The sequence below is a fragment of the Dermacentor andersoni genome, chromosome 3, assembly GCF_023375885.2.
Source record: "Dermacentor andersoni chromosome 3, qqDerAnde1_hic_scaffold, whole genome shotgun sequence".
Classification (NCBI taxonomy): domain Eukaryota; kingdom Metazoa; phylum Arthropoda; class Arachnida; order Ixodida; family Ixodidae; genus Dermacentor; species Dermacentor andersoni.
The window spans coordinates 162,798,346-162,823,341 of NC_092816.1; the positions used below are offsets into that span (position 1 = coordinate 162,798,346).

The 24,996-nt window shown below is 47.3% G+C and overlaps 1 protein-coding gene across 7 annotated transcripts in view; it reads left to right on the forward strand.

Annotated features, from left to right (window-relative positions):
* The first annotated feature begins 18,223 nt into the window (after positions 1–18,223).
* Positions 18,224–24,996, forward strand: part of DZIP1 (DAZ interacting zinc finger protein 1) — a 51,343-nt gene continuing 44,570 nt past the window's right edge. For 3 of the 7 annotated variants that reach the window (XM_055067355.2, XM_050172832.3, XM_055067358.2), the window contains exons 1-4: positions 18,226–18,737; positions 19,440–19,566; positions 20,771–20,868; positions 22,600–22,671. In XM_055067355.2, coding sequence (XP_054923330.2) covers positions 19,449–19,566; positions 20,771–20,868; positions 22,600–22,671 — 288 coding nt within the window. In that variant the 5' untranslated portion in view covers positions 18,226–18,737; positions 19,440–19,448. Of the gene's footprint in view, positions 18,738–19,439; positions 19,567–20,770; positions 20,869–22,599; positions 22,672–24,996 lie in introns of all 7 variants that reach the window. The other 4 variants (XM_055067356.2, XM_072287347.1, XM_055067360.2 and 1 more) reach the window with 3 other exon arrangements.

Here is a 24,996-nt window from a genome sequence, read left to right on the forward strand (position 1 = left end):
GCCACCACCGCAGCCATTTCGATTATCTATCTTGCTGCCTCGCACCGGCACCCTCGCATGCAGATCCGCTGGTAGCCGTTGATACCACCGCGGCAACGCTAGGCCTGGCTACTTCGACGTTCGCTATCAAGCTTGCTCTTCGGTGCCGTGTTTTTCATTGAAACAATTGGCCGCTGTTAGCAATGGCGCGGACTGCGCCTTTGTAATCCTCGCCAATGGCTTCGAAGCTTGGAAAGCACGGCACGTTGCGTAATGTCGGTTCCCAAAAGACGGCTTCGCCCTAATACAGTAGTGTTACGCGGTGAAGCATATTATGAGGGGAGAGGCAATTCTCACGGGATACGGCACGTATTCCTTAATTATACACGCGTACACCCGCCGTCTCCTATCACAGTACGAGCACCGACACGCCAGCTAATGCACTGGCAGGCCTTTAGAGCTATTTCGAACGTGCTTGTAGCAATTTGAGGTATTGGGGGTAGTAAAAGGCCTGCGTTCATTATTTTTTTGACTGCCCCATTTTTCGGACGCTTTCGCGGCCCTTAGAGAGCTCTAAAGATTAGGCATTGTCTGTATTCTTCTAGTAATGTTGGAATACTTCACATCAAGTGTACAGGTTCAAACATGAAACTAAAACAAATTTCATAACTCCCATCCCAGCTACATTGAACATGTAACACGATGAGTCGAACCTAATAGAGTATGCTGCCTCACTCCGGAATGTAGACATTCCCGACAAGTACACTGCCTTGTTTGGTGCTATTCACAGGCAGCACACCTGTGTGGTCTGTCTGCAATAAATTGGAGTTGTGCGTGTGAACAGCATTGGGGTTGATGTGTGACGCAACAGTGGCACTAACGGTCACAACTGTTCCAACCAACCAGCCACTGTGAAGGCATTGTGCTGCTGAGCAGGAGGTCACAGATCCGATTCCCTCCTACGGCAGCTGCATTTCAAGGGGGCGAAAGGCGAGAACGCCAGTGTGCTTGTATTTAGGGGCACGCTAAAGAAACCCAAGTGGTCAGAATCAATCCAGAGCCCTTCACTAAAGCATCTGTCATATTCCCAGTGTTGTTTCCAGACGTTAAACTCCATGAATCAGTCAAATCAGCTATTCTAACCAGAGAGAGAAGAATATCTCTGCTTGTCGTTTCGCTGTCGCTGCAGACACACATTTCCTATTTGGTCTCTGCGGTTTGCACTGGTGCCAAACAGCTCACGAAGCTGTCGTGTTAAACTTCATCCAGATAAAGCATGACCCCATCTGCTTCCAGGAGCCTTCCTTATGTTACCAAACCACTGAAGTACTTGTTGTTACGCAGCCTCAGTGATTTCAGTGCTTCATGTTGTGCGTTTTAATGACAAAGCCTTGCTAACATTCTACATCCTAGGATAGGAGCTTAGATTTGTATTCGACGTAAAAATAATGCTTGTATTGAGTGTTCGGTTTGCTTTTACTTTCACCAGTATGTGCGGTATCTAAAACATAGTGGCATTGGCATGTTTCCGGCTCCTGAAATCACTTCTGGCACATGCTGCCAGGAAAAGCACAGCCTTTGAGATTGGGTTTTGCACCGAGATAGTGCCATTACAAGGGGGGCATGGATTTGGACACCACCGATTCGACAAGCATTTAATTCACTTTCACAAATTGCCATTTGCACAGCTCTGCCACTAATGCATTGCAAGCGCTCTGACCAGTTAATCTCGTTTGACAAGGCTGCTGCAAAAGGCAGCTATTCACTTAGCATCGGGGCTTCATAGAGTGCTGTCTGCTTCAAACCATTCGGAATGCGTAGTACCTGAGTCACCTAAGAACCTCTACCCAGTGATGTATGCTTGCATATTGTATTAAACATAATGCGATCATCCTCTAGTAAGCTTTTGCAGCCAAGCACATGGGTGCTTCCTTTGAAAGTGCTACGTTACTCCTGGGAAGATGCATTGAGCATTGATGGCAATCTTATCTCCTTTCATCCTTTTTGTATCAGTAGCCAGTTTAAGAAAAGGACATTAATCAGTAGCAGGATAAATATATACGTGTGATTTTCTAAACACTATCATTTCAAAGCTTCATACCTTCATCCTTCACTCGCAGATGTCTTTAATTAGTGTCCACTTGCTGGAAGCACTCAACATTTTCGAAGACACCTGTGCAGTCATGGAAAGATCACTACAGCACTTGTGTGTTGTACAGCATTACAGTGTGTTATGGTATGATATAAACTAGCAAAGAAAATGGGCAGAAAGCCGCGCAATACAAGCAGCTCCTTCTTGACTGACAGGATATTTTCTTTACCTCAATGCACTCTTAGCTACAGATGGCGTTGCATAATGAGTGGCAGTCCTTGGCAAGAATACGAGACTATGCTGCAAGACTTCAGCTGGATTAGTTGTACAGTAAGCAGGCCACACGCATAAGAAACATGTCTCCATTTAATGATGCCAGTGATTCTCATGGTTCAATTTGTATCTGTATATCTGACAACACATTTTTGTAATGGCTAGAGCTACAAATTCGTTGCCCTTCAAAGTCAGTGTAACTGGAGTTGTTGCGAAAAAAAAGTATCTTATTCTTGCATTCTTTGCTTTTGTTCCTACACTTTCTTTCGATGCCTGCTGCTTTTCAGACGCACCTTTTACGTAAGACATGCCCGAGGAGATTGCCAGCATGTTGAGCATGTCTGTAAGTCATGGTATGAATTCTACATGCATTGGATGAACCACTGAACAAACTGTCACAGTTAAGAATATCTTAAAAAGCGAGGTGATGCAGACAAAAATGGCAAAATGAAAATGAGAGACTTGGCATTATGTTATGAGCTGTAAGAGGCTACTGCGTGTAGTGTGAATGCAGGTCACGTAAGAACATGTGAAAGATACAGTTGCCCTAAAACGCTTAAATTGAGACTTGGGAACTGTTAAGTGAAATCCAGGTCAGTCCTGCAAAATGTAGGATGATTGACAACCATGGCTGGTACAAGCCAGTGTGGTGCGAGGCATCACTTGCCGAGTATGGCAATAATGCTGATGCCAGTTCCAGAGCATCGGTTGTGCCATTGAACTTGCAATAATTTTTGCCATAGATGTGTGTATGGCGAAGGCTACTTAACATTGCTAGTACACAGCTCATCGGTTCATGAGCAGTGACAGAACAATCTCATGCCCGATTTCATGCTCGGCAGATCGTTCGTGAGCTTGAAGTTAAGCTCGAGATTTCGCCTCCCGTAAAGAATACACAAGCAACATGCTTGCAATGCTTAGGGATTCTGTTATTGTGCAAACCTTCCTATAAATGCTTTGACCTTTCCGTGGCCAGACCATTTGATGTTTGCATGATGGTGCTAATGGCACTGACATATTACTAGTAGAGGCAGAAACACTCGGAGCCCTTGGAACTGATAGTATGAGCTAGATCCGGAAGGAAACATCACGCAAGTGTTCACATATTTTTTTGTCAGGACTTCCCCATATCAGAATTATCAGAATGCTGCTGTTTTGCATGTTGCTTTGTAGTTCCTAGATGCCATTGTTTTGTTCACGTGCAATTTGTGTACATATAATAGGTGTCTTATTCCATTGTGTGCATGCAGCTAATGTGTGACAGGCAAGCACTTTTGCCCTTGCTTCAAAAGGTTCTTGCTTTATGTGGCCCTTCTAGGTTAATGCTGATGTGCTGTCGGCATGTTCAAAATATCAACATATGCACACACAGCCTCGATGCCAGTATGTGCAGTTGTGTGCTTGCAAAGTTCCGAAATTTAGCTTTGTCCTATGCACTCGACACTGGCTGTACCGCTAGCGCACGGCATCGGGATTGAGAATGCTTGATGCTTGTACCAAATGTAACTAAAGTAACTTGCAAATTGCATTATAAATGTGCACTTTCTATTGGTATAATTGTATGCTTTTGCTGCATACTTCGTTTGCATCAAAGGTTCTTACGGGCATGGTGTGATGTATAATGAAATACACAATGACTACTTTTTGTTTTTCCTCTGTATAGTGGTGTCATATTACAAAGGTGATTTCCTTATGAAGGAATGTATATGTATTGTAGAAACTTTTGCTGGCTTTGCAACATTGTGTAAAGTGGTATTTATGCCAGTGCTCTTATGAAAGTGATTGCAACTGTACATATGATTGCTGTAAAATGCACTTGGCATTGTTTAGGCCGTCTGCACTTGTGCCTAGATTGGTTTTCGCTCTGCCTTTACTTGCACGTAGGGGATGCCCGCAGGGTTGAAAGTCAGACATATCAGCCGGCCCAAAAGATTTATAGTGTAGTTTGTTTACGTCTGTGGCTTTCATTAAAGGTATTGTGCTGTACAGCTGTAAATAAAAGTTCGCAGTCTTTGCTTTCACAAACTTGCAATTCTTTGTATGAAGCTTTACTGCTTATCGTTGTCGTATGCATTACAGTCCATTTAGAAAAAAACAAAACCTTTGTGACATTCAAGACCTTACAGCATTTTGGACCATTTCCCTAGATGCTGTAAAAATTCACCCTACATGCAAATGAATTAAAATGCAGCTTCCTCTTTTTAGTTTTTATTAGTGTTTGCAAAACCAAATGTGGTCATCTGTGTGTCAAGCATGTATGAGGCATATGCTATTGTCAATGCTATATTCAATCATATTAAACATTGGGGTGTGGTAATATAATCGGAAATATTTGCTGATAGGCAAGGGTGCCAAATCGTAGCTCATTTTTGAACAAGGAAAGAGCATAAGCTGAAACATTGTAACAAGCTACAATACCAATCAACAATACCAGCTACTCTTGCCGGCGAGTTGGGCAAGTGAGCCAGAAAAGACGTAAAAAATTGGAGGCTTATCAAGGTTAAGCCCAGTGGATGCGAAGCGCCGCCGCGTCGCGCGCGACGGCACGAACCGAAGCGTGGAGGCCTCCGCCGGGCGACGTCCGACGGCGCGATATGAGGCCTCATCTGCAGCCGGTGTGACGTCATCACGTGACGTCACATCATGTGATCTCACTTCAGGGTCAATGGCGGCCACCGCCGGGAGGCGACCGACGGCGCGATATGAGGCCCCATCTGCAGCCGGTGTGACGTCATCACGTGACGTCATGTCACGTGACCTACTTGAAGGTCACTTGAAGTTCAATGGTGGCCACCGCCGGGAGGCGACCGACGGCGCGATAATGAGGCCCCATCTGCAGCCTGTGTGACGTCATGCACGTGACATGTCACGTGACCCCACTTCAGGGTCAATGGTGGCCACCGCCGGGCGTCGCGCGAAGGCCCGAAACCTACGTTAATATGCTTCGCATAAAAGAAAGACGCGTGGCGACGCCGCCTTAGAAGTTCCAGACCGCACTAACTCGATATGACGTCATGGAACGTCGTTCCACGTTAGACGGAGCGCTCGCCTGCGGATATCCGCCATCAGTTATCGTCCACTGGGCTGGCACCGCTGGGCAGCCAGCGAGCGACTCATCCCTCCGTCCCCTCTCCACAACTCTCTTGCCCGGGAGCACGCGTCCGTTCCCTCGCCTTCCCGTGGCGAGCGAGCCCCGTCACTCGGTTCACGCGTGTTTCCGCGGTAATGTATTTGTTTCTCGATTATAGAAACGCTATCCTGCGCCGCGCGGTGTATACGAATTTCTAAGCAACCGCCACATGCGGCATAATACTGCGAAATAGGCGCGCAACATCTTTGCCAAATTGCGGTCACTTCCCAAGCCTGCAGAGAACCGAGTTTCGGAGCCACGTACGGGTTCCGTCACTGTGTAGGACACGCGAACGTTGTTATCGTACGCAACACATGACGTCGATGGCATATTTGCTGCTGTCGGATAGATTCATCGCGGGGGGTTTTGACTATAATCATGCAGTGATTCCAGCAGCCGCCGGGACGATTTGTTCTTCCTTTCTTTTTTGTCCTTTTTCTTTTTGCTACGCTAGTAGCTTTGTACCAGTAAACCTTGCATGTTTCTGCTTGGCGTGTTCGGCAATGGCGTTCGTCGTATGACTATTATTTTTCACATCACGTGCGTTTGTTGTCCTTAAGCTGTCCTGAGAACTTTCCTGTTTCACCAACGTAAACTTAATGGCAATATAGAGTTTTAGAACAGGGGCCCCAAGGAAATAGCGTCGAAGCCACTGCGCATGCGCGAGACGCAAACTACGTTTGGATTTTGCGTTGGGAACGCTATTTCACCGATTTAGCGGGAGCCCAAATAGCGTCCCCAAAAGCTTTGCGTCAGCAAACATGGCGGCACCCATAGAAGCGACGGCTCTAACCTAGCACTAAACTGGGTTCGATTCGTGGTAACGCGTGAAGTTCGCATGCTAGGAGAAGTGGCTGCGGTTATCGCTTTCTCTCAACTAGCGTGTGTTATGAAGATTGATTCATTAGACGCCGCTGATTCCGAATCCGATTGTGGATTTTATGGCTCGTAGGCCTAACACGGCTAACCTTGGCTGGTGAAGGCACTAAAGATGGTTTGCTCAAAACTAAGCGCAACTAATTGTTTGCTGCTTACAGAATAACCTCTAAATTGTAATTAAACGCGAATACACGCAAGTCAATATTACTATTCCTATCATAAAACGGCATATTTTATTTCATTATTTATAATAGCTTTTCTTTGACGCTGTAGTGGCGCTGTCAGCGCAAGACGCTATCCGCAAACGTAAAACCATGCGTAAAACGCGTAAAACCCTATTCTAAAACTCTTCACTCCTGCGTGCCCCAACGCTAACACCCGCAAAGCTCTTTCTATTCTAAAACTCTCTAATCAACGCATATGGATGGCAATCAACGCATGGAATCTTGTGAGCGAATAGCTCCTGTGAAAGCTCCAATCGGCAGCCTATATGTTTCACGTTTATGAGCTGCTTTCGGAGTTTGCTGGTCCGGACAAGGCCAACGCGCACGTCGTTTTTCCGAAATACGCTCGATAGTGCCTAGCTGATTCCTTTGAGGTAAAAGGGATGGCTGCACGTTCACGAAACGTCTTGTACTCTGTTCTTGGCCATAATACGTTCTCCTCAGTTTTGTGAATAAAATGACTGGAGTTGCCGTTACCGGTTAGCTCGCAGTGGGTTGTCCTCAATTCATTTTCGGTCCCCGCAGCAAATCTAGTAATGGAGGCCTTGGAAGGAAAAGTGTTGACTAACTGCAGTGCGGCACTGAAATAAGCTTTCTAACGATACGTCCACGACTGCTGTGCGTCATGAAGAAACAAGGATGTCCGTACGCTTCCTGGACAGCCGAACGTGCAAAATGCGCACGCACCGTTCACCGTGGGATTGGAGAAAGACAACTCGCTGCCTTTTTCGGACGTACCAGCTGGACAGTCAGGACGAGGGCCCCCTCTCCTTCTCAGTTTACACAGGAAGCTTATTCATGCGGGTCAAATTACCTCAGGTTTATTTCTTAAGTATTGGTATCTGGTATACGTGCCGTACACGCATCTGTTCATATGGCGATGGACTAATGAATAAACTCAAGGAGCACAAACCTGATTAAAAAAAATAATCCGCGTACGTCCTACGACGAACGCCACTGCTGAGCAAGTCCAGAAAAATACAGATTCGCTGGGACAACGCCACTATCATAGCAAAGAAAAATAACGTATCATGCCAACTGCTACTGGAATCGCCGATCACTTAGTCAACACCAGCTACGATGAACCTGACAGCAAAAAATATATTATCTGTCTACCCTGTGGGGTTCTCACCCGTGTTCTTGGGACAAAGGAACGACAACACAGTAGTGCAAGCAATCAGAAGGGCATTTATTGCACCTTTCATAGACTAATGCTTACTAGCCGAGTTGTTATCCACAAAACATGCCGATGGGCGCTCGACAAATTACGGAAGTCCGATTCACCGCGACCGGATAACGAGCGAATATGTTAGCTCCATGCTGGACACCAACGCCTAGTCGTTCGCGCGTACGGTCACGCGAACGGTGGCGCGTTCGAACGATCGTGTTCGTCCATTCCGAGGTAGGCCTCGCGAGACTGTCTCGCAGAAGCCTGGATCGGCGCACGCGCAGAACGTCCGCGCCGCTCGCCGAGCCCGAGCCAAAGAGGCAGAGCCTTCACCTTTTTGCGTCCAAGTAACCCCACCGTTAGGTGGCGTTAGCAGAGCAACACTAGCAAAGATCTAGTGAAGTGTCTCAATGACGATATAAAGCAGTTTGTAGAAGGTGCCGATATTTGTCTGCTGCGTGGCATGAATAGCCACGTCGAGGATCTGGATGGATACACAGACTGTAACGGGAAGTTGATGCTAGACTTCTGTGAGCGACACAACCTCGTTATAGTAAATATAGAAACTAAGTGTGCGGGACAAATCACGTGGGAATCCCGTAACAGGCAAACGACCATGCATTGACTATTGCTGAATGTCGCAGGGGATGTATAGCAAGCTCGCAATAATGGAAATAGACGAAGAGGGGAAGTACAGCCTCGGAAGTGATCTTATAAGCGTATTAGTCCACAATTGGGAGCCCTGCTCAAAAGAGAAATGCAGGGAAGTCAAAAAGAGTACGCAAAATTAAATAACGAACAAATAGCGCAAATAGCGGCTGGCATAGAGGAAGCAATAGAGAAACATCCCATGGAACAGTGGGATTATAATCAGTTAGAACTACTCATTAGTATAAAAATAAAAGCGACGGTTTGCATCACGGGAACACAGAGACGCAAAGAGGGCGCAGTTATCTGAAGCGGAAATAGGCCTAAAGTGGGAATCTTCTCGACAAAAGAAACAAGTGCAGGTCGTCGTCCAGGCTAAAATAAAGCAGTGCTCTGATCGTTGGCTGGCTGAAATTCGCGATGCAACTAAAGGGAGGGGGGGGGGGTCAAGAAAATTCTGGAACTATATAAGCTGTCTGGGTGAAGCGAATCACAGAAAGCAGGAACAAATTCACGATGCCGAGAGAAATTGTTTAGAGGGAGATGACGCTGTGAACTACATTGGTTCGGTTATAGCTGAGTCATTTAGGAAAGACGATAGGGTAATCGCCCCAAATGAGGAAGCAACACAGTATAGCACAACAGAAAACAGCTTAGAACTGACCAATCTTAACTGGAAAAAGGCGGAAGCAAATGTTCCAGAATGCACGTCCACAGGGATAGACGAAATTCCTATCAAGCTAATTAATGAACTTGGCGCAAGAAGCAAAGAAACGCTGATAAAGGCATTGGAGGCAGTCATAACAAATACGCAAATTCCGCACAGCTGGAAACAGAGTAAAATGAATTTGATTTATAAAGGGAAAGGTGAAAAGAAGAACATAAAATCCTTCCGACCAATTACGGCAACATCAGTTATATATAGGCTGGCAATGCAGGCGGTGAAATTAAATATGCAGTCATGGGTAGAAAGTAATAGAATACTCGGATAATTTCAGAACGGGTTCATAAGTGGTAGGCGCTTAGATGATAGCCTGTTCATGCTTACCCAGTGCATAGAAATAGCTAAGGCGGAAAATAGACCTCTGTACTTAGCCTTCCTGGACATAAGCGGTGCATACGACAATGTGAACAGGGAACTCCTGTGGAACATATTAAAAGATGAAGGTATCTGTCATGACGTAATTGATTTTCTACAGGAAATATATCGAGAAAATAATGTTGACATAACATGGGAAGGAATTAAGAGTACAGCTGTCGAGGTACATAAAGGATTAAGGCAAGGTTGTCCTCTATCACCGCTGCTGTTCATGCTTTATATGATAAGTATGGAAAGAAGGCTACAAGGAAGCAATCTAGGGTATAATCTGTCGTACAGACCGATTAGGCGGAAAGGTTGTTGAGCAACGACTACCGGGTTTAATGTATGCGGACGATATTGTACTGTTAGCAGATAGCCAGGAAGATTTGCAAACTCTGGCAAATTACTGTGGAGACGAAGGAGACAACCTAGGTTTTAGTTTTAGTGCAGCTAAGTCCGGTGGGATGTTTTTCAACGATACAACTGATCAGGAGCTTACAATACAAGGCCGTGAAATACCCCAAGTGGCCGAATACAAATATCTCGGGGTATGGATAGACAAAGGGCAGAGGTACACGGAAAAGCAAGAACAGTCTCTCATAGCAAAAGGGCGAAGAGATGCCGGGATAATGAAACATAGGGCATTGTGGGGGTACAACAGGTATGAGGTACTGAGAGGTATTTGGAAGGGAGTAATGGTGCCGGGGCTTACTTTCGGGAATGCGGTCCTGTGCTTAAGGGCAGAAGTTCAATCGAGACTAGAACTAAATCAGAGCGCTGTTCGAAGATTAGCACTAGGTGCCCACGGGAAAACCACAAACGAAGCAGTACAGGGGGATATGGGCTGGGCATCTTTCGAAGCACGGGACGCTCAGAGTAAAATCGTATACGAAAAATGCCTGAGGAAATTGGACGATACCAGGTGGGCAACCAAGGTATTTCAATACCTATACAGGTCAGGATGTCTTAGGATGCGGAGCTATAAAAAGAAATTTAACGAAGAAGAAGGCACATGTACTGTGTGTGGCAAATCTGTAGAAACAATAGAACATCTCATACTGAAATGTGATGGTATCCATCCCGATGTCGATGCGGGCACAGTCACGCTTCCTGAGGCCCTAGGGTTCAGAGATAACAATAGTCATGTAAATAAATATGCGGTGGAAATTAGCAAAAAGCGATTGGAGGATTGGTGGCTTAAAAGCAGAGAGGTGACATAAGGTTAAAAGTGTAGGAAGACGTATTTAAAGAAAATGGCGAATTTTGATAACTTTCAACACAGTTAAATAAAAAGCTGAGCATGGTGGCAACTGCCATCACCCCGTTTCAAAGGGGACGCTCCTACCATCCATCCATCCATCCATCCATCCATCCATCCATCCGTCCGTCCATCCATCCATCCATCCATCCATCCATCCATTCATCGCGCCATCTCTCGTACTACCCTGCAAGCATACCGACCGCCGCAGCAAAGCCACGCGGCGAAGCCGGATTAGCGGAGACGGGAGCTATGCGAGAAAACAACATATCAGGGGACGCGCGAGAGTCACGCATCCCCACAACCCACGCTCGTTGCGTCGTGCGTTGCGTACACAAGTGACATTAGCTTGTCCTACTCGGCGAACAAGGAAGCCGTACGCGGTTCTGATCGAAACGTGGATTCTACTTCAGATTTCGTCGCTTGGTGAGTCACCGCGATTCACTTGAATTCATGCCCTACCACACGAACTTTTGTCGATCTGTTGATTATGTCTCGTGATTCAGGCGGAAACCTGCGCACTTAGAAAATGCCTGCTACTAGCACGTAGATAACACTGACAACGCAGCTAGTGAAATCAACGCAAAGTTTTATGCATTACAGGATAACTCGACAGAAATGAAAGAAAGACTTAAATAAGCCGCTAATAAGGCTTTCTTTGTTTAAGGCTAATAAAGAAGCAAATAGTAATTAAATTAATTAAAAATTAAAAAGAAACAGTAACAGTAATTACAAAAACAGTAAGCAAACAATAATTTGGTGCTGTGAATGTATTTTTGTATCGATCATATTAATTTCCGTTTCTACAAACATTTCTCGTAATCCATCGAAATTAATTGTGTCATCGAGATTATGCTTACATGAAGCTTGCAGGGTTGAAACAGCATTCTCTAGAGCAAGTCTCTAGAGAACAAGCTACATTTCCCACTCTTATCACAAAAGTAGCCTTAAATCTAAGATGGTCAGCCACTCACTTGGAATGGGAGTCCGGTAAAAACGGCACAACAGAAATGTCTTCATTTATTACTTCTTTAGAAGAATGGGCCCGGCTGACAAGTAGCGATGAGTAACCGTTCGTAAAACGTGGACTATGACATATTTGCATAATGAATGAGAAGCATTATATTTGCCGCGCAGGTTCGTCCGAAAATCGAAGCATCGATTGCGATAGCAAAATAGGAAACAGCTATACGAAGTAAGGTTAGTAGTTTTATCGGCCGTATAAACTTATGAACATTTGCTTCCTAACTAAATTAATAAGCATGGTGTCACGCGCGCACAAGCAAATATGAACATACCTCACTTGATGACCGCGCGTACTCGCTGCGAGAACGCTGGAGTGAGAAAGCCTGGCCCCAACAGCGAGCGAATAGGCCTTCTTGCTGCCTCTCGTAACGTAAAGCGGCGAGAACAGAGTGCACACGATGCTATTATTAGCCCTCGATGCACCTAGACTATGTACTCATCGCAGATTGCTTTCAAGATAGAGACCAGGCGGCCGCATCATGCGCCGCCGCTGCCGGAGTAGAACGCACCCCCACCACCTACCATCTCTCTCTCTGTCCTCCCTCCCGGTGCCAAGCGCGCGATGGTAGACGGCGCGCTTCGTATTCGCTTTCCTCCCTTGCGTGCGCGAGATTCAGCCACCATAGACGACCGCACGCCAAGTTTCATCGTAGACGCCAGCGCTCGTTTCTCCCCTCGCGGAACGATTTCACCTCCAACGGGGGTAGGTTTCCGCCGCCGCTTCCCTTCACGATCGCGCCCGCGTTCAGTTCGCGCTGCAAGCGAAACGTTTCTTGTTTGCGACGGCGCCTCTTCGGATGACCGGAAATTATTATTGTGTTGTTAACTGTCACGACAGCAATGTAAACATGAAAGGGTTGATGCCACCAGTGACATTCTGCCGATTCACAAGAAAATGGTACGAAAAAAGCAGACGACAGACATGGATTACTGCGGTGCGCCGAGCGAAGTAAACAACTGGCAAACGAAGCGAGCTCGTTCATTGATCACTCCTAACTGTATCACCGTTTTTATATGTAACCCACATGAATTTAAGAATTACTCGGTACATAATCCTTTTATTTATATAAAAACGTTCAGTTGTTCGACGAGCGCTTGTCCTGTCTTCTTTCTCGTGTTTCGTTTGTGTGTGCGCTGCCCAAGAATGGAAACCACTTTTGTTGTATGCGCTAGCAGTGGCCGAAGTTCACGCGTGCCTAGGAATTGAATATGTGCACGATGCATTGAACATGACCGGAGTTCATTCCCGCTTCACCACTGCACCGATCGATCGAGTTACTGGACGATACACGCCCGCGTCTTGGTCGCGCCAGCATTGCTGAAGCGGGAATGATTACTAATACTTTCAACTTCCGCCTCTTGAGCACTGTTAAAAAATGGCCAAGCTGTCTACATTGCTGCCTCTATTCCATATTGTAGGCGACGTACTAGTTGAAGTTGTGTGCGCATGTCGTACTTGTGCTATGCAGCGACATATTTTGTTTATTTCCGCACAGTGTCGATGGAAATCCGTTGTCGCCATCAGAGACAACACGGATTTGTAGCAAACATATTGTGAGAAACTGCAAAAATGACTTTAGCTCGTATGTGCCGTATGCATGTGCCGCATCGTATGTGCTGACGATTTTTCCGGCGGCACATACGATGTCGTTTCCAATTACCTGCTCAGCGTCACTTAAATGTTTAAGCAGACGCTGCCCTTTCGCCGCATTGCAGCCATAAAAATAATCGTCAAGCGTACCGATCTTCTTAAAGGCAAATAGAAGCGTGTACAGTCCGTTTCACACTTAGGGGGAAACTCGGAACGTATTGCATTGCGATGCGGCAAGCAATGGAGTCGTGCGGCTGCAGCAGCTCGAGCAGGCGCAGACGCTCGAGGGGCGGAGTCGTGATCTCCGTCACGGTCTGCTACGGCGGCGCGCGCTGGCCGCATTGTCGGGAAGCGTGCTACTGTCAGGGGCAGAGTACCGATTTCATCAGCACTGCGAGAGCTCAGCTGATATTGTTTACTAAACGTTGTGCGGCGCCAAACTCTGAGCCTTCATTAGCGATAATGGAGTTCCACAAACTTCTTTTAACAGCATGCTTCGTTTGTTCTTTCGAAAGGGTGGGGTACTGAGCGCGTGCACGTATATTTCTTCACTGTGTGTGCTACCGTAATAAGCAGCGACAAGACGCACCAAGATGTGCGCGCAACGTGCTCAGTCTTTGTTTGACTCGAAAGGAAAACAAAGCACTCAACAATGATTACTATGGGGGTCGAACACGATGAAACAAACGGGTACGATTAAAGGAATGTTTTAGGTTAAGACAATGAGCTGTAAGTGATTTTTCTCGACAATCAATCACTACACCAGACAGACCCTGCTCGCCGGCGGGGAATTGGACACGTCACGCTCGGAACTTCGGTTAGTATCTCGTCATGTACCCAGCGGCAGCGATGACAGCGCTCATCCTGAAGGCAGTGAAGTGTAGATTGACTTGATCAGGGATGTGTTCATTCGCAGCACGTCTCAGTCGCTGACGATGGTGGATCGAAGCCTATCTTCGGGCGACTGATAGAGGGGATGGTGCGGCAGCGATACTTTCAACGAGCCCCAGACATTTTAAATGATGTTGGCGCCCGCGGATTGAGGCGACCACCCCAAGAGAGTGACTACGCGCTCTTCCAGCAGTTCTTGCACAACGCGAGCAGTGTGGATCGGCGACCTATCGCGTTAGAATATATAGTCGCCTTCCAGAAACGGGCCGTCAAGAATGTATGGGATCAGTACGTCGTCTATGACTGCCCTGCAGCGATGAACTTACCTTCGAGGCGTATCAGTGGGCGTCGCACAACGCTTAGTAAAGAATACCGGCTCATTTCACGCAGTAACGATGAGATGGGCGCCCTGCAACTGACAGTAGACGGTTTCCCGACAGTGCGGCCAGCGCGCGCCGCCGTAGCAGACGACGCCGTTCAAGATCCCGCCCCTCGAGCACCTGCGCAAGCTGCTGCCGCCGCCTGACTCAAGCGCTCGCCGCATCGCGATGCAATGCGCTCCGAGTTTCCCCCTAAATGTGAAACAGACTGTACATCGCCCTTCGAATGAAATGTCCACGCGCACACCCGTAGGCACACACCGCGCGCGGCACGAAACGTGCCCAAACACGCGCAGTGCAGGAGGCAATCAAGGCGGCGCGAACGAGAGATGGGAGAGGGGTACCACCCGCTAAAAGAATTTTGCTTCGCATGCGGCGCTCTCAACGCCGGCGCAGCAGCGCCGCTCTCGGTGCCGTTCTTGTCTATCGTCGACTCACCCTCGCACGCTTTCACTCGCACATACAGCATACAGCGCGCGGCGACGATGTCATCGCCCTTCGACTTTATGCGGAACATCACGATGACGACGACGGCAGAAATGCGCCTGGAGTGTCCAAATAATTGCTATCGCAAGAAAATGGTAAAACGGGCTGCAACCCGATGATTGGCCAGTTCTCACCTAGTGAAGTTATAGCCTACAGACACCAGGCAGAAGATTATACCCACAATATTGGGGATCGGTTAGACTGGGCGGAAACGCATCGCGGGTCTTTTCACTACATAATATTACGGCTAGGATGGTACGTCCGGTATTCCGGGAAGCGCGGGAGGTTTGCCGGTTGAGCGGGGGCATAAATGTGAGCGGCCAGATTGGTGACGCCAACTGGTCGTGCAAAGCGCAACCACACAAGCACGAAGCCAATTACTATACTGTCACGTGGTGGTGACGTTAAGAACAGAGTGGCAATACTGTGAAAGGCAAAACTAGATTTTATTGGGCGAACCTGTGCCCACAAAACAGGCTACACTTATAGCATAACGAAAGCGGCGAACACAGTCGGCGATCGTCGAAAATCTGATCAGCGGGTCAAGCGCGTCGGCTTTTATACAGTAGTCATCGAATGTTCCAAACTAATCGTTCGGACCCGCGTGCCTTCCACAAAGTTCTACACCATTCGTGTCACGCGATGAAATCAGATAACACAAGGTTCGGCGACAACAGACAGCCGAGTAGAAGCATCGATAACTTTCCAGAAACTTCGGATACATGCAGGCGCGTCCGTCGCTGTGCGATTACAGTTGTTAAGCGGCGAAACGTGGTCGCCCGATAAAGATAAGTACACGTGTCAATATTCTGCTTAGCTGCTGGTGAAAATTTTCGGCAGTGGCGTAACCGTGTTCACAGTTACGCCGCTGCCGAACATTTGCACCAGCAGCGAAGGAGGATATAGTGGGTTACTGCAATTTTAGTTCTGGGTTTGTCTGGTCGAACTTTATGCCACCAGGCGGCTACACCGCTCCTGCAGCACATCCGGCAATCCGCCCCCGTTTGCCGGAATGGTGGGCACGCTAAATGTCTCTAAATATTTCCTTTCTCGCACACAATTTGGCTACTAAGAGTAAATAAGGAAAGACGAATATGCCATGAGTAAATCATCCTTTAGTTTATATTAAGAGGAAGCATTAGGTCGAGCCCAACTCCGACGCCGCCTATTCAAATACATGTAAAACGCAAAAACCTTTTTCTGAGATAACCCCTGGACCGAGTTTAATGAAATTTGTTGAATTTGAGAGAGAAAGTTAAGTTCCAGTGACTGTTGGAAGCGGAATTTCGATTTAGGGCCTGAATTTTGTTTAAGATTTTCAAATATTCGACCGTCTGAAAAAATAGAAGCACGAAGTTTACAAATTCATAGCGCTGCATCAAGAACAGATATCGCGGTTCTGTAAACGGCATCCATTAGAGCATTCAAAGCGGACAAATTTGATATGTAATTTTACATCTTACGTGAGTTTCTTACGTTGGTTACAAGGGTTCTGCAAAAACTGTAATTTCATATTACTAAATTTTTTTGTATTCATGTGTAACATATCAATTTTGTCCGCTTTAGATGTACTATTAGATGCGATTCACAGAATTGTATTATCCTTTTTTGTTGTTGAGTTACAGAGTTGTAAACTTGATAGTTCCGCTTCCTGAAAATTTTCGATTTTTGCCGATTTTTAATAAAACATTCACGGCTTAACTCAAAAATTCGAAACCAACAGTCACTAGATTTTAAGTTTTTCTTTTAAAGGCAACAAACCTCGTCAAATTTGGTGCAGTGGTTGCCGATAAAAATGAATTCTCCTTTTACATGTATTTAGATAGGAGCACTCAGCTAAAGCTTCCTCTTAATGCGGACAGCTCTTACGTCCGTTTTCGCGGTTGGTGGTCGGACTTTCACCGCTACTGCAAAGGGCACCTGCTTTCTCGCAACCGAAGTACGGGGGCGTGTGGCGAACGCTAACAGTAAATATAGCAGATTAAAAACAACCTTCGATGCGAGCGTAGTTTTCACAAACGTGTACGTGAGCTATGCGAAGCATTTGCAACGGCGAATTAAATATTTTATCAAATTTGGATAACTATACCCAGGGCTCTAATGCGCAGGTTGTGAAGATATATAGGAAATGGGCGACAGTGCGAAGGTAGAACTTGGCTCCGCAGAAGACATTACTTCGTGACATAGTCTAGAGTTGTGCGTGTCAGCAAATGGCCGGTCTTGCCGGCACGTGCTGTCGCGCGAGAGCATTGGGGTGTCAGAACGCCATCTCCCCCTGTGGCGGCTGCGGGAGAGGGTTCCGGCAACGCTACAGATGTACTGCTTAACGGTTCTCCACTCTACGAAATTACGCAATGAAACAAAACAATACCTAGATATACTCTCACTGCAGCAAACATAGGGCTTCGAGCGCATTATTTCGTCGATAAAGCGTTCGGTTGTTCGTTTACGTGACTATCATCGTCGATGGTTGCCGCACAATAATAATAAAAATAGTTCAGAATGAACGCCGAGGAAAAAAAAATATATGTACTCTCCATTTAGTCATGGCTATTATACATTCATAAATTCATTCCTCTTATAAGATTATAATATCTCTCCCTACTCGGGTCAATGCCTCTGAGTGGGTAGGTGGCACTGCCTTTAAGGTTATCATCAGCATCAAGTGACAGCACACGTGCTAGCAGCAAGCTTTGCTTGTTTTCCAAAGTGAATGGAAATTCTCTATGAGGCGTAAGTTCAGGCTTTCGGGTGTCGTTAAATACAGTGAAATGGGTCGCCTTCCTCTTTTTTTATCCTGATCGTGTCTTATAGACAGAAATATTGATGTGAGAGCGTCGGGATTTGAATGACGCAGAATGTTGTGAACAGTGCTCGTGAAAAATGGGCTTTGTTTTTGAGGTGGAATGAGAGAGAGAGCAAAGGCAGGGAGGTTAACCAGAGCCGAATTTCCGGTTTGCTGCCCTGCACTGGGGTGTGGAATGTAGGGGCTATAAAGACTACAAGGAGCGAGAGAAAAAAAGAAAGAAAGGGAACATGGAAAAGGGAATTTGAGAAAGAGAAAAACGAAGAGTAGTGCACGCTTTTCGTACGTCCTTCCTCCTGACGACAACCTTCTTTCTTTAGTTGCCCTGGATGTCCGTGGCGCATACCCACAGCGAGGGGTTGCCGCTAACGAATCGGGTGGTTTACAGGAACGGACAAAGGCGACGGGAAATAGCAATTAGGCAGTTATTGTAACTTATATATTTAAATGGTACGGAAAGAAGAAATAGTAGTGATCGCTTCGTATTCTTTTTTTCTTATCTTTTTGTAATCACGTTGTTGACATTGTTGCCGAACTGTAGGCCACGCTTGTCTTCATCCCCACACTCGCCACTTTTTTTTCTTTCTCTCTAATGTATTTTTTTTTCTTTTTTGTTCTGCAATACATGGAACATGTCTTCGTTTTGTGCCTTCGAATATTCCGTGTCCGATATTTAGCGACAGACTAATCGATGCCCCGTGGCGGCGCTCAGGTGCACGCCTTTCTTGTTCGGAGCGAGCGACGCGTCACCATGGCAACGGCTCCCATGGCCCCATTCGCGAGCCTGGCGATTCCATCCGCGCTGCGCTGGCCTTGCCGGCCACGGTAAGTGGCCATTCTCCGTCGTTTTGTTACGCGAAACGACCGCATGCGTGTCGTAGTTTCTCGCTCCTCCAGTACGTGAACTCAGAACGGTCTCGTTCATCGCGCCCATGCTGCATCCCGCAAGGCCGTCCTTTGTGAATATGCACGGTCGATGGCCCGAGGCGGCGTCACCGAGCTCCTCATCCTCCGTTTGCGCGCTCTGGAAAACGCAAGAGCTCGACCTTGACGTAGTGTGGTTCTTACATAGTAGCACTTGGATCGGCCTGCGCAGGCATCCTCCACGACCGTGAGACGCGACTGTGACTCGCATGACGCTGTCACGGTGCTACCTGGACCGAAACAGCGACGGAATTCAAAACGCTCATATCAATACAATAGAGACATTTAGCGCAGGAACAGTACAGATTCCCTGCCGAGACCGGAGAGAGAGAAAAAAGAAAGAAGCTGCGGGGGGGTGAGGAAGTCGCAATCATCTTCAAGCAGTAGTACCCATACGCGGTGACACTCGTTTACTTTATTTTCTTAGGCGAATATAGAATGAATGCTCTGACAACAGTGTATAGCTGAAGAACAACAGATGACTATCAGTGTATAGCTGAACGAACAACAGATGACTATCGCTCGTCGTCTTACCAGCGCTGTCAAGGTTAGTGCGCGCCCTCTCATTGTTGACGCGCGGTTTCGCTTGCACGACGACTGCAGGACACCAGCATGCAGCAGGGTCCGGAGCCGGCATCCTCCGACGCTGGGGAGTCCGCGCAGCCGGTGGTGTCACTGCACGGCTTCCAGTTCCATAGCCGCTGCCAGAAGATCGACTGGCGCAGGATCGGTGGGTGCCGCCTCTGCGTGGTCTTTTTTTTTTCTTGCCCGCTCGTGGGAAGGTGTATTGCCAAGTGTGTAAAGGATTGAGCAGTAATAACCGCGCGGTTCTTCGCTACTTTAGTCGGCCTCAATAGAGAACCGTCAACCAGTAAATCGCGATATGAAGCCACGACGCAGAACAAGTATTCGAACCACCCTTCAATCGAAGTAGTTCAAGACGCGCGTTAATCTGCAGCATGGCTTGGTGCTTCGATGTGACATCACGGACACTTTACCACACGTGGTACCACAAGTCACTGACGTGCTCGCCCGTCAGCCAAGTCTATAGTTACACGCGGGTCGCACCGCGAGTGTGCGGCCGAAATCCGTGTGTGGCAGCCTATCCCGCGCCACTAAACCGATCCTTCTATTTCGCCTCTCTTTATGCTTCCTTGCTTTTCACACTGTATAGGAGGAGTCACCGGTGACGGAGAGAACACGAGAGAGATCGGTACGCCCACGTGGGCACCGTGCACACCAGTATAAACGTTGACCTTACGTTCCCTCGGGAGCGACCGCGACAAATCTTCTGATCCAGGCTAGCATATACAGTGTAGGGCGAGTTGGTTGAACAACAGGGCTATTTACAGCGCAAGGACAGCACTGCAGATTGGACGAGACTATCAACTCATGCTTACTGTTAGATTCTGCAGAATGCATATGCCGTATATTCAGCGAGTCAAATAATGAGTACATAAACGACACTTTCGGTTCATGGATCCCTTGCAGCGCGACGCGTGTCTATACGAAAAAAAAAATCAGGTGCCTATGAGATAGTGAAACAGAGATCACTGACACACGTACCCAGCAATTTGTCTTCCCTCTATTATCTTTCACGTCAGCCTGGAGCGACTTCTGCGCAGCACGTCGATTCATCAAACCTCTAGGTACATCCGCACCTCCTGCAATGCAGTGCAATATGTTCCGAGAGAGCTTTCATGACGTTATATTTGGGTAGTCTCTCATTGAGGCATCGGCCGGCTTCGCCTATGCATTTCTTCTAATATCAAAACGGAATCCTGTTCGATGCGCCAAAGGTGTTGTTTCTGAAGGCACATTTTTCTTTTGCCTCTCTGGATCGCTTTAACGTGCAGTGAATAGCGAGCCCCTTAGGCGAGACTCGCTATGCAGTCGCAGTACGAGACTTGCTCAACTTTTCGCACCACGCGCAGCTGCTGTGGACGTGGACCAGGTGGCTCGCGAGGTGGACGTGAACGCGCTGCAAAAGAATGTCACCCACCTCACTTTCTGCGACATCGACCACGAACTGGTATGCAACCATTGCTCAATTCAAGTCGGGCTGGGCAACGATTAGCAGCATTGCGCCTGAATGCCCCACGTGTCCACATTCCATGCCATGACGTCGTGACACATGCACACCTGGCCGTAGAGAAGCTGTTATGGGAAGGTATCGAGGGCGTTCTGAGGCTTGCTAGATTTTTTTTTTCGCGCGTTCTGAGGTCCGGGAACTTTATCTAAAGCAGAGAACGAAATGTCCTATCGGTCATGTCAGTATTGCTGTAAATGAAAACCTAGACACGTTAAACCCTAGAGAAAACACATCATCATCATCATCATCATCATCATCATCATCATCATCATCTCTTTAAGTACGCTGAAGGACGAAGGCCTCCCCCAGCGATCTCCGATTACGTACCCCTCTCTTGCGTTAGCTGATTCGAACTTGCACTAGCAAATTTCCTAATTTCATCACCCCACCTTGACTGTACGTGCCTTCCCTTGGCAGCCATTTTGTAGCTCTGAAGGCCAAACTCCACGGACGCTTGCCGGCGCGCCACAGCTCGCGCCCACGCAGGTGGTGCAGGGCAGATCGTACGCGTCGAAGCGCGGCGCGAGCCCAGATATCATCTCCAAACAAGTATCGGTGCTCTGGCTGCCTTACAAAAATACGAAACGACATCTACCGAGGCGAAAATAGTGAGCCAAGTGGGCGCGCGCTGGCGCGCGTTTTGTATGTTCGAACCGCCATTACTCGCGAGGCGCGGCAAACGCAAGGCCCGTTAGCGCGAGCTTTCGCGCGCCAGCACGCGTACTTGTAGTTTGACCTCAATGGTTCACCAATTATCTCCCCTACGCATCACATGACCTGCTCAGCTCCATATTTTTTTTCTCTTAATGTCAATTAGAATACCGGCTATTCCCGTTTGCTCTCTAATCCATACCGCTCTCTTCCCGTCTGTTAACGTTACGCCTATTATGTTTCGTTCCATCGCTCTTTGCACGGTTCTCGAGTTTCTCGAACTTCTTCTTGAACTTCTTTGTTAACCTCGAACTTTCTGCCCCATATGTTAGCACCGGCGGAACAAAATGACTGTACACTTTTTTTTTCAAGGGCAATGGTAACGTCCGAAATAATTAACTATGTAACTGACTAATTAACTCGCTAACAAACTTCCTAGTATGTCTGTTCTGGAGAATGAGTTTCCGTTTCCGCATTCAGGAAGTGGACATGCGTCACGACGCCGTTACACACGAACTGACTACGTGTTGCAATTACCTTCGACTGCCCCACGCCCGCGCAGCCAAAACACGCGTACGGCACTGCTGTTTGTGTTCGTATGAGCGACGTCACCATGTCTATAGCTTTATTGCTACACGGAAATAATTTCGCTCTGTAATGACGTCACGACAGCGTCATTGACGCAGGCCCGACATTCTGAGGCCGACTTTAGTATCAAGTTATATCTTCTAGGCGTTTTCCAACCTTCATATTTGACAAGTGACATTATTTTTGGTGCGAGAAGCGTATGTAGCAGAGTTTCTTATACTTCACAAATATTTGTCAGTGTTTGTGTGCGTACGCGTTTACAGAGACGTGGTGCACTCTAACACACTTGTCTCATCACGAAGCGCCTGTTTCAGTGCGAATACGTCCTCGTTTGTTTTGTTCCCACCAAGTCAGAGTTGAGTTCGGTGATGTGCTCTGAGCAGTTTAGGCGATATTCTACCGCACAGACGTCACTCAGTGATGTTTCCGCAGGAAGGAACGTCAGTGGACACCAACTTCGTCAAGTTATTCAAGCTGGCACAACTCTGCATTGAATATCTCATGGTAGGTAACGTGTTTGCGGCTGGCTTTTGTTTTCTAGAACAGAAACAAAACATGTTTTGTTCTTTGTTCGCAGAAGCCTATTTTTGTCAGCACTCCAATGCACAAATGATGGCGCACGCCTAACACTGCCTCATTTTCTGTACTCTTGCATGGCGCTTAAGAGCTAGAGTATACGCGTAACATAAAACTGTTGTTGGATTTAAGAAACAAAATTGGAGACGGCATCAGGTTCAATACGCTGATGCCAAATATTTCATCGAAGCCACCTTTTACACGCCTCTGCATTTACGCAAAGCTTGTCAATTCTTGCCATCGGGAGTTCGAAGACTCGTACCGGACCGAACTCCCAGGCGCTCGTTGACTAAGCAGCGACAAACCGAGTGACCTTGCTGCGGCGAGCATTCATGTAACATTGAATACCTTTATTACTTGCTGCCACATAGTGAATTATTGCATAGTGTAAAAGTGCGTATAACTGAGTACAACGATGAAATGGAGTTCCGGCCGTAGTGCGGTTTAACACGAGTTTTTTCTGTAATTGCTCATGGTTTATCTGCAGTTAACGGTTGTCGGCGCAGGCAAATAGCTTTTTGTGCAAAGGCAGGAGCATGCATCGATTGCTCTGTAGCACCCGTCCTTAGTGGCATTCTTCTCAGCCGTGTCAACAGGAGAATTCCCGAGCACTTGGCAGGGACAGCGTAACGCATTTTTTTCTCTACGTTGACAATTATCTAGTTTTCTCGCGTTAAGCTAATTACAACCAAAGCGTCTTCCGAGAGAAAGCATTTGACACAGGACAACGTGCTCCAGTTTTTGGACAATAGGATGTGGTTTCAGCACGACCCCGTGTGTTGGCGTTACAACCCGGGCGGCAAGCAAGCATAACACCGGAGAGCAAGCACAGCACCGAACAGGAAGCAATCTTTATACAGCGCGTACCACCTAGGCCCTCTCTGCGCATTGCTCTGCCCAGACATGAACACGAACTTCAGCATAGCCTCCAAATGGATATTTTACAATAAATGAATGTGTGCGTCAACACATAAAATAAAAGAAACTGTCATTATCAAGTGGTCTGCGGCCGCTGAAGAGGCTATATGCGCCCGTTATTTATCTGTATGTGGTTCAAGAAGCAATTTGGCCACAAATTCGGCCGGCACGAAGAGGAGGCGCCCTATCTGTTCGACAACAAGCATGCCGTGGTCACCGCAGCGCTCACGAACAGCCACAGTATATCGGTGCGGGCACGAATAAGACGACTGACCGCATAAGGGTCGTTTGGACAAAGGTATTAGGAGAAAGCTTTTACTGACGTTGTGCACGAAGAAGAAACACTGAATCCAGGCAAAGCACAGAGAAAGCATTGGCCCTTTACTTGCTTTTAGGATCGCGTACACACTACACGTGACACCTACGGTTCAAGAAAGCTGTTCCTCGTCCACCGCTTTGACCGTGAGCGGTGCTTACCAACACTACCAGGGCTAAAGAAGAAGATTATGGGGTTTCACGTGCGAATACCACAATCTGATTATGAGGCATGCCGTAGTGGGGTACTCCGGAAATTTCTACCGCCTGGAGTTCTTTAACGTGCACCGAAACCTAAGCACACGGGTGTTTTTGCATTTCGCCCCATCGAAATGCGGCCGCCGTGGTCGGGATTCGATCTCGCGACCTCATGCTTAGCAGCCCAACACCATAGCCACTAAGCAACCACAGCGGGTGGCACCAGGGCTGGCTAGCCCTGTACAAATACACAGGTACCCAACGAAGTGTACGGGATGAGGGCCATCTTGATAAATTAACTGGTAAACCACAGTGCGCGTAATGTGAAAGGTGTAGGTTCAGGTACTAACTGGGACGGGTTTGCTTTTCGTCGACTTTCATTACCCTTCCATTACTGAGACTCGTACCTTCTTATTTGTACATTTAAATTAAACAGAACAATTAACTTCCCCCTTGCTCTCTGTGGCTTCGTTGTCTATTTCTTGATCTGGTTGTGACTATAGCAAAGAATCGAGCCCTTCGGATCCCCTTATTCCTTACGCTTGTGCACAAAGTACCTCCACGCCGACCTCTTCCCCCTCTTGGTGTGTGGGCGCACGCCATGTACCAGGGAAAGCTGAAGGAACCGATTGATCCTTTCACGGACCTGTCACACCTGACGTGCCAAAATATCCCCGAGCAGGGCCAGGAAACATCCGAGTAAAACGAAGGCGGGGACATGGATATAAAGGATAAGCAGATGGATACTATTAACGAGGTGTATCGCTGGCGCATGCATACATGTTCGCTTTGAGGAGCACTTACCGCTCCGTTCATGACTTG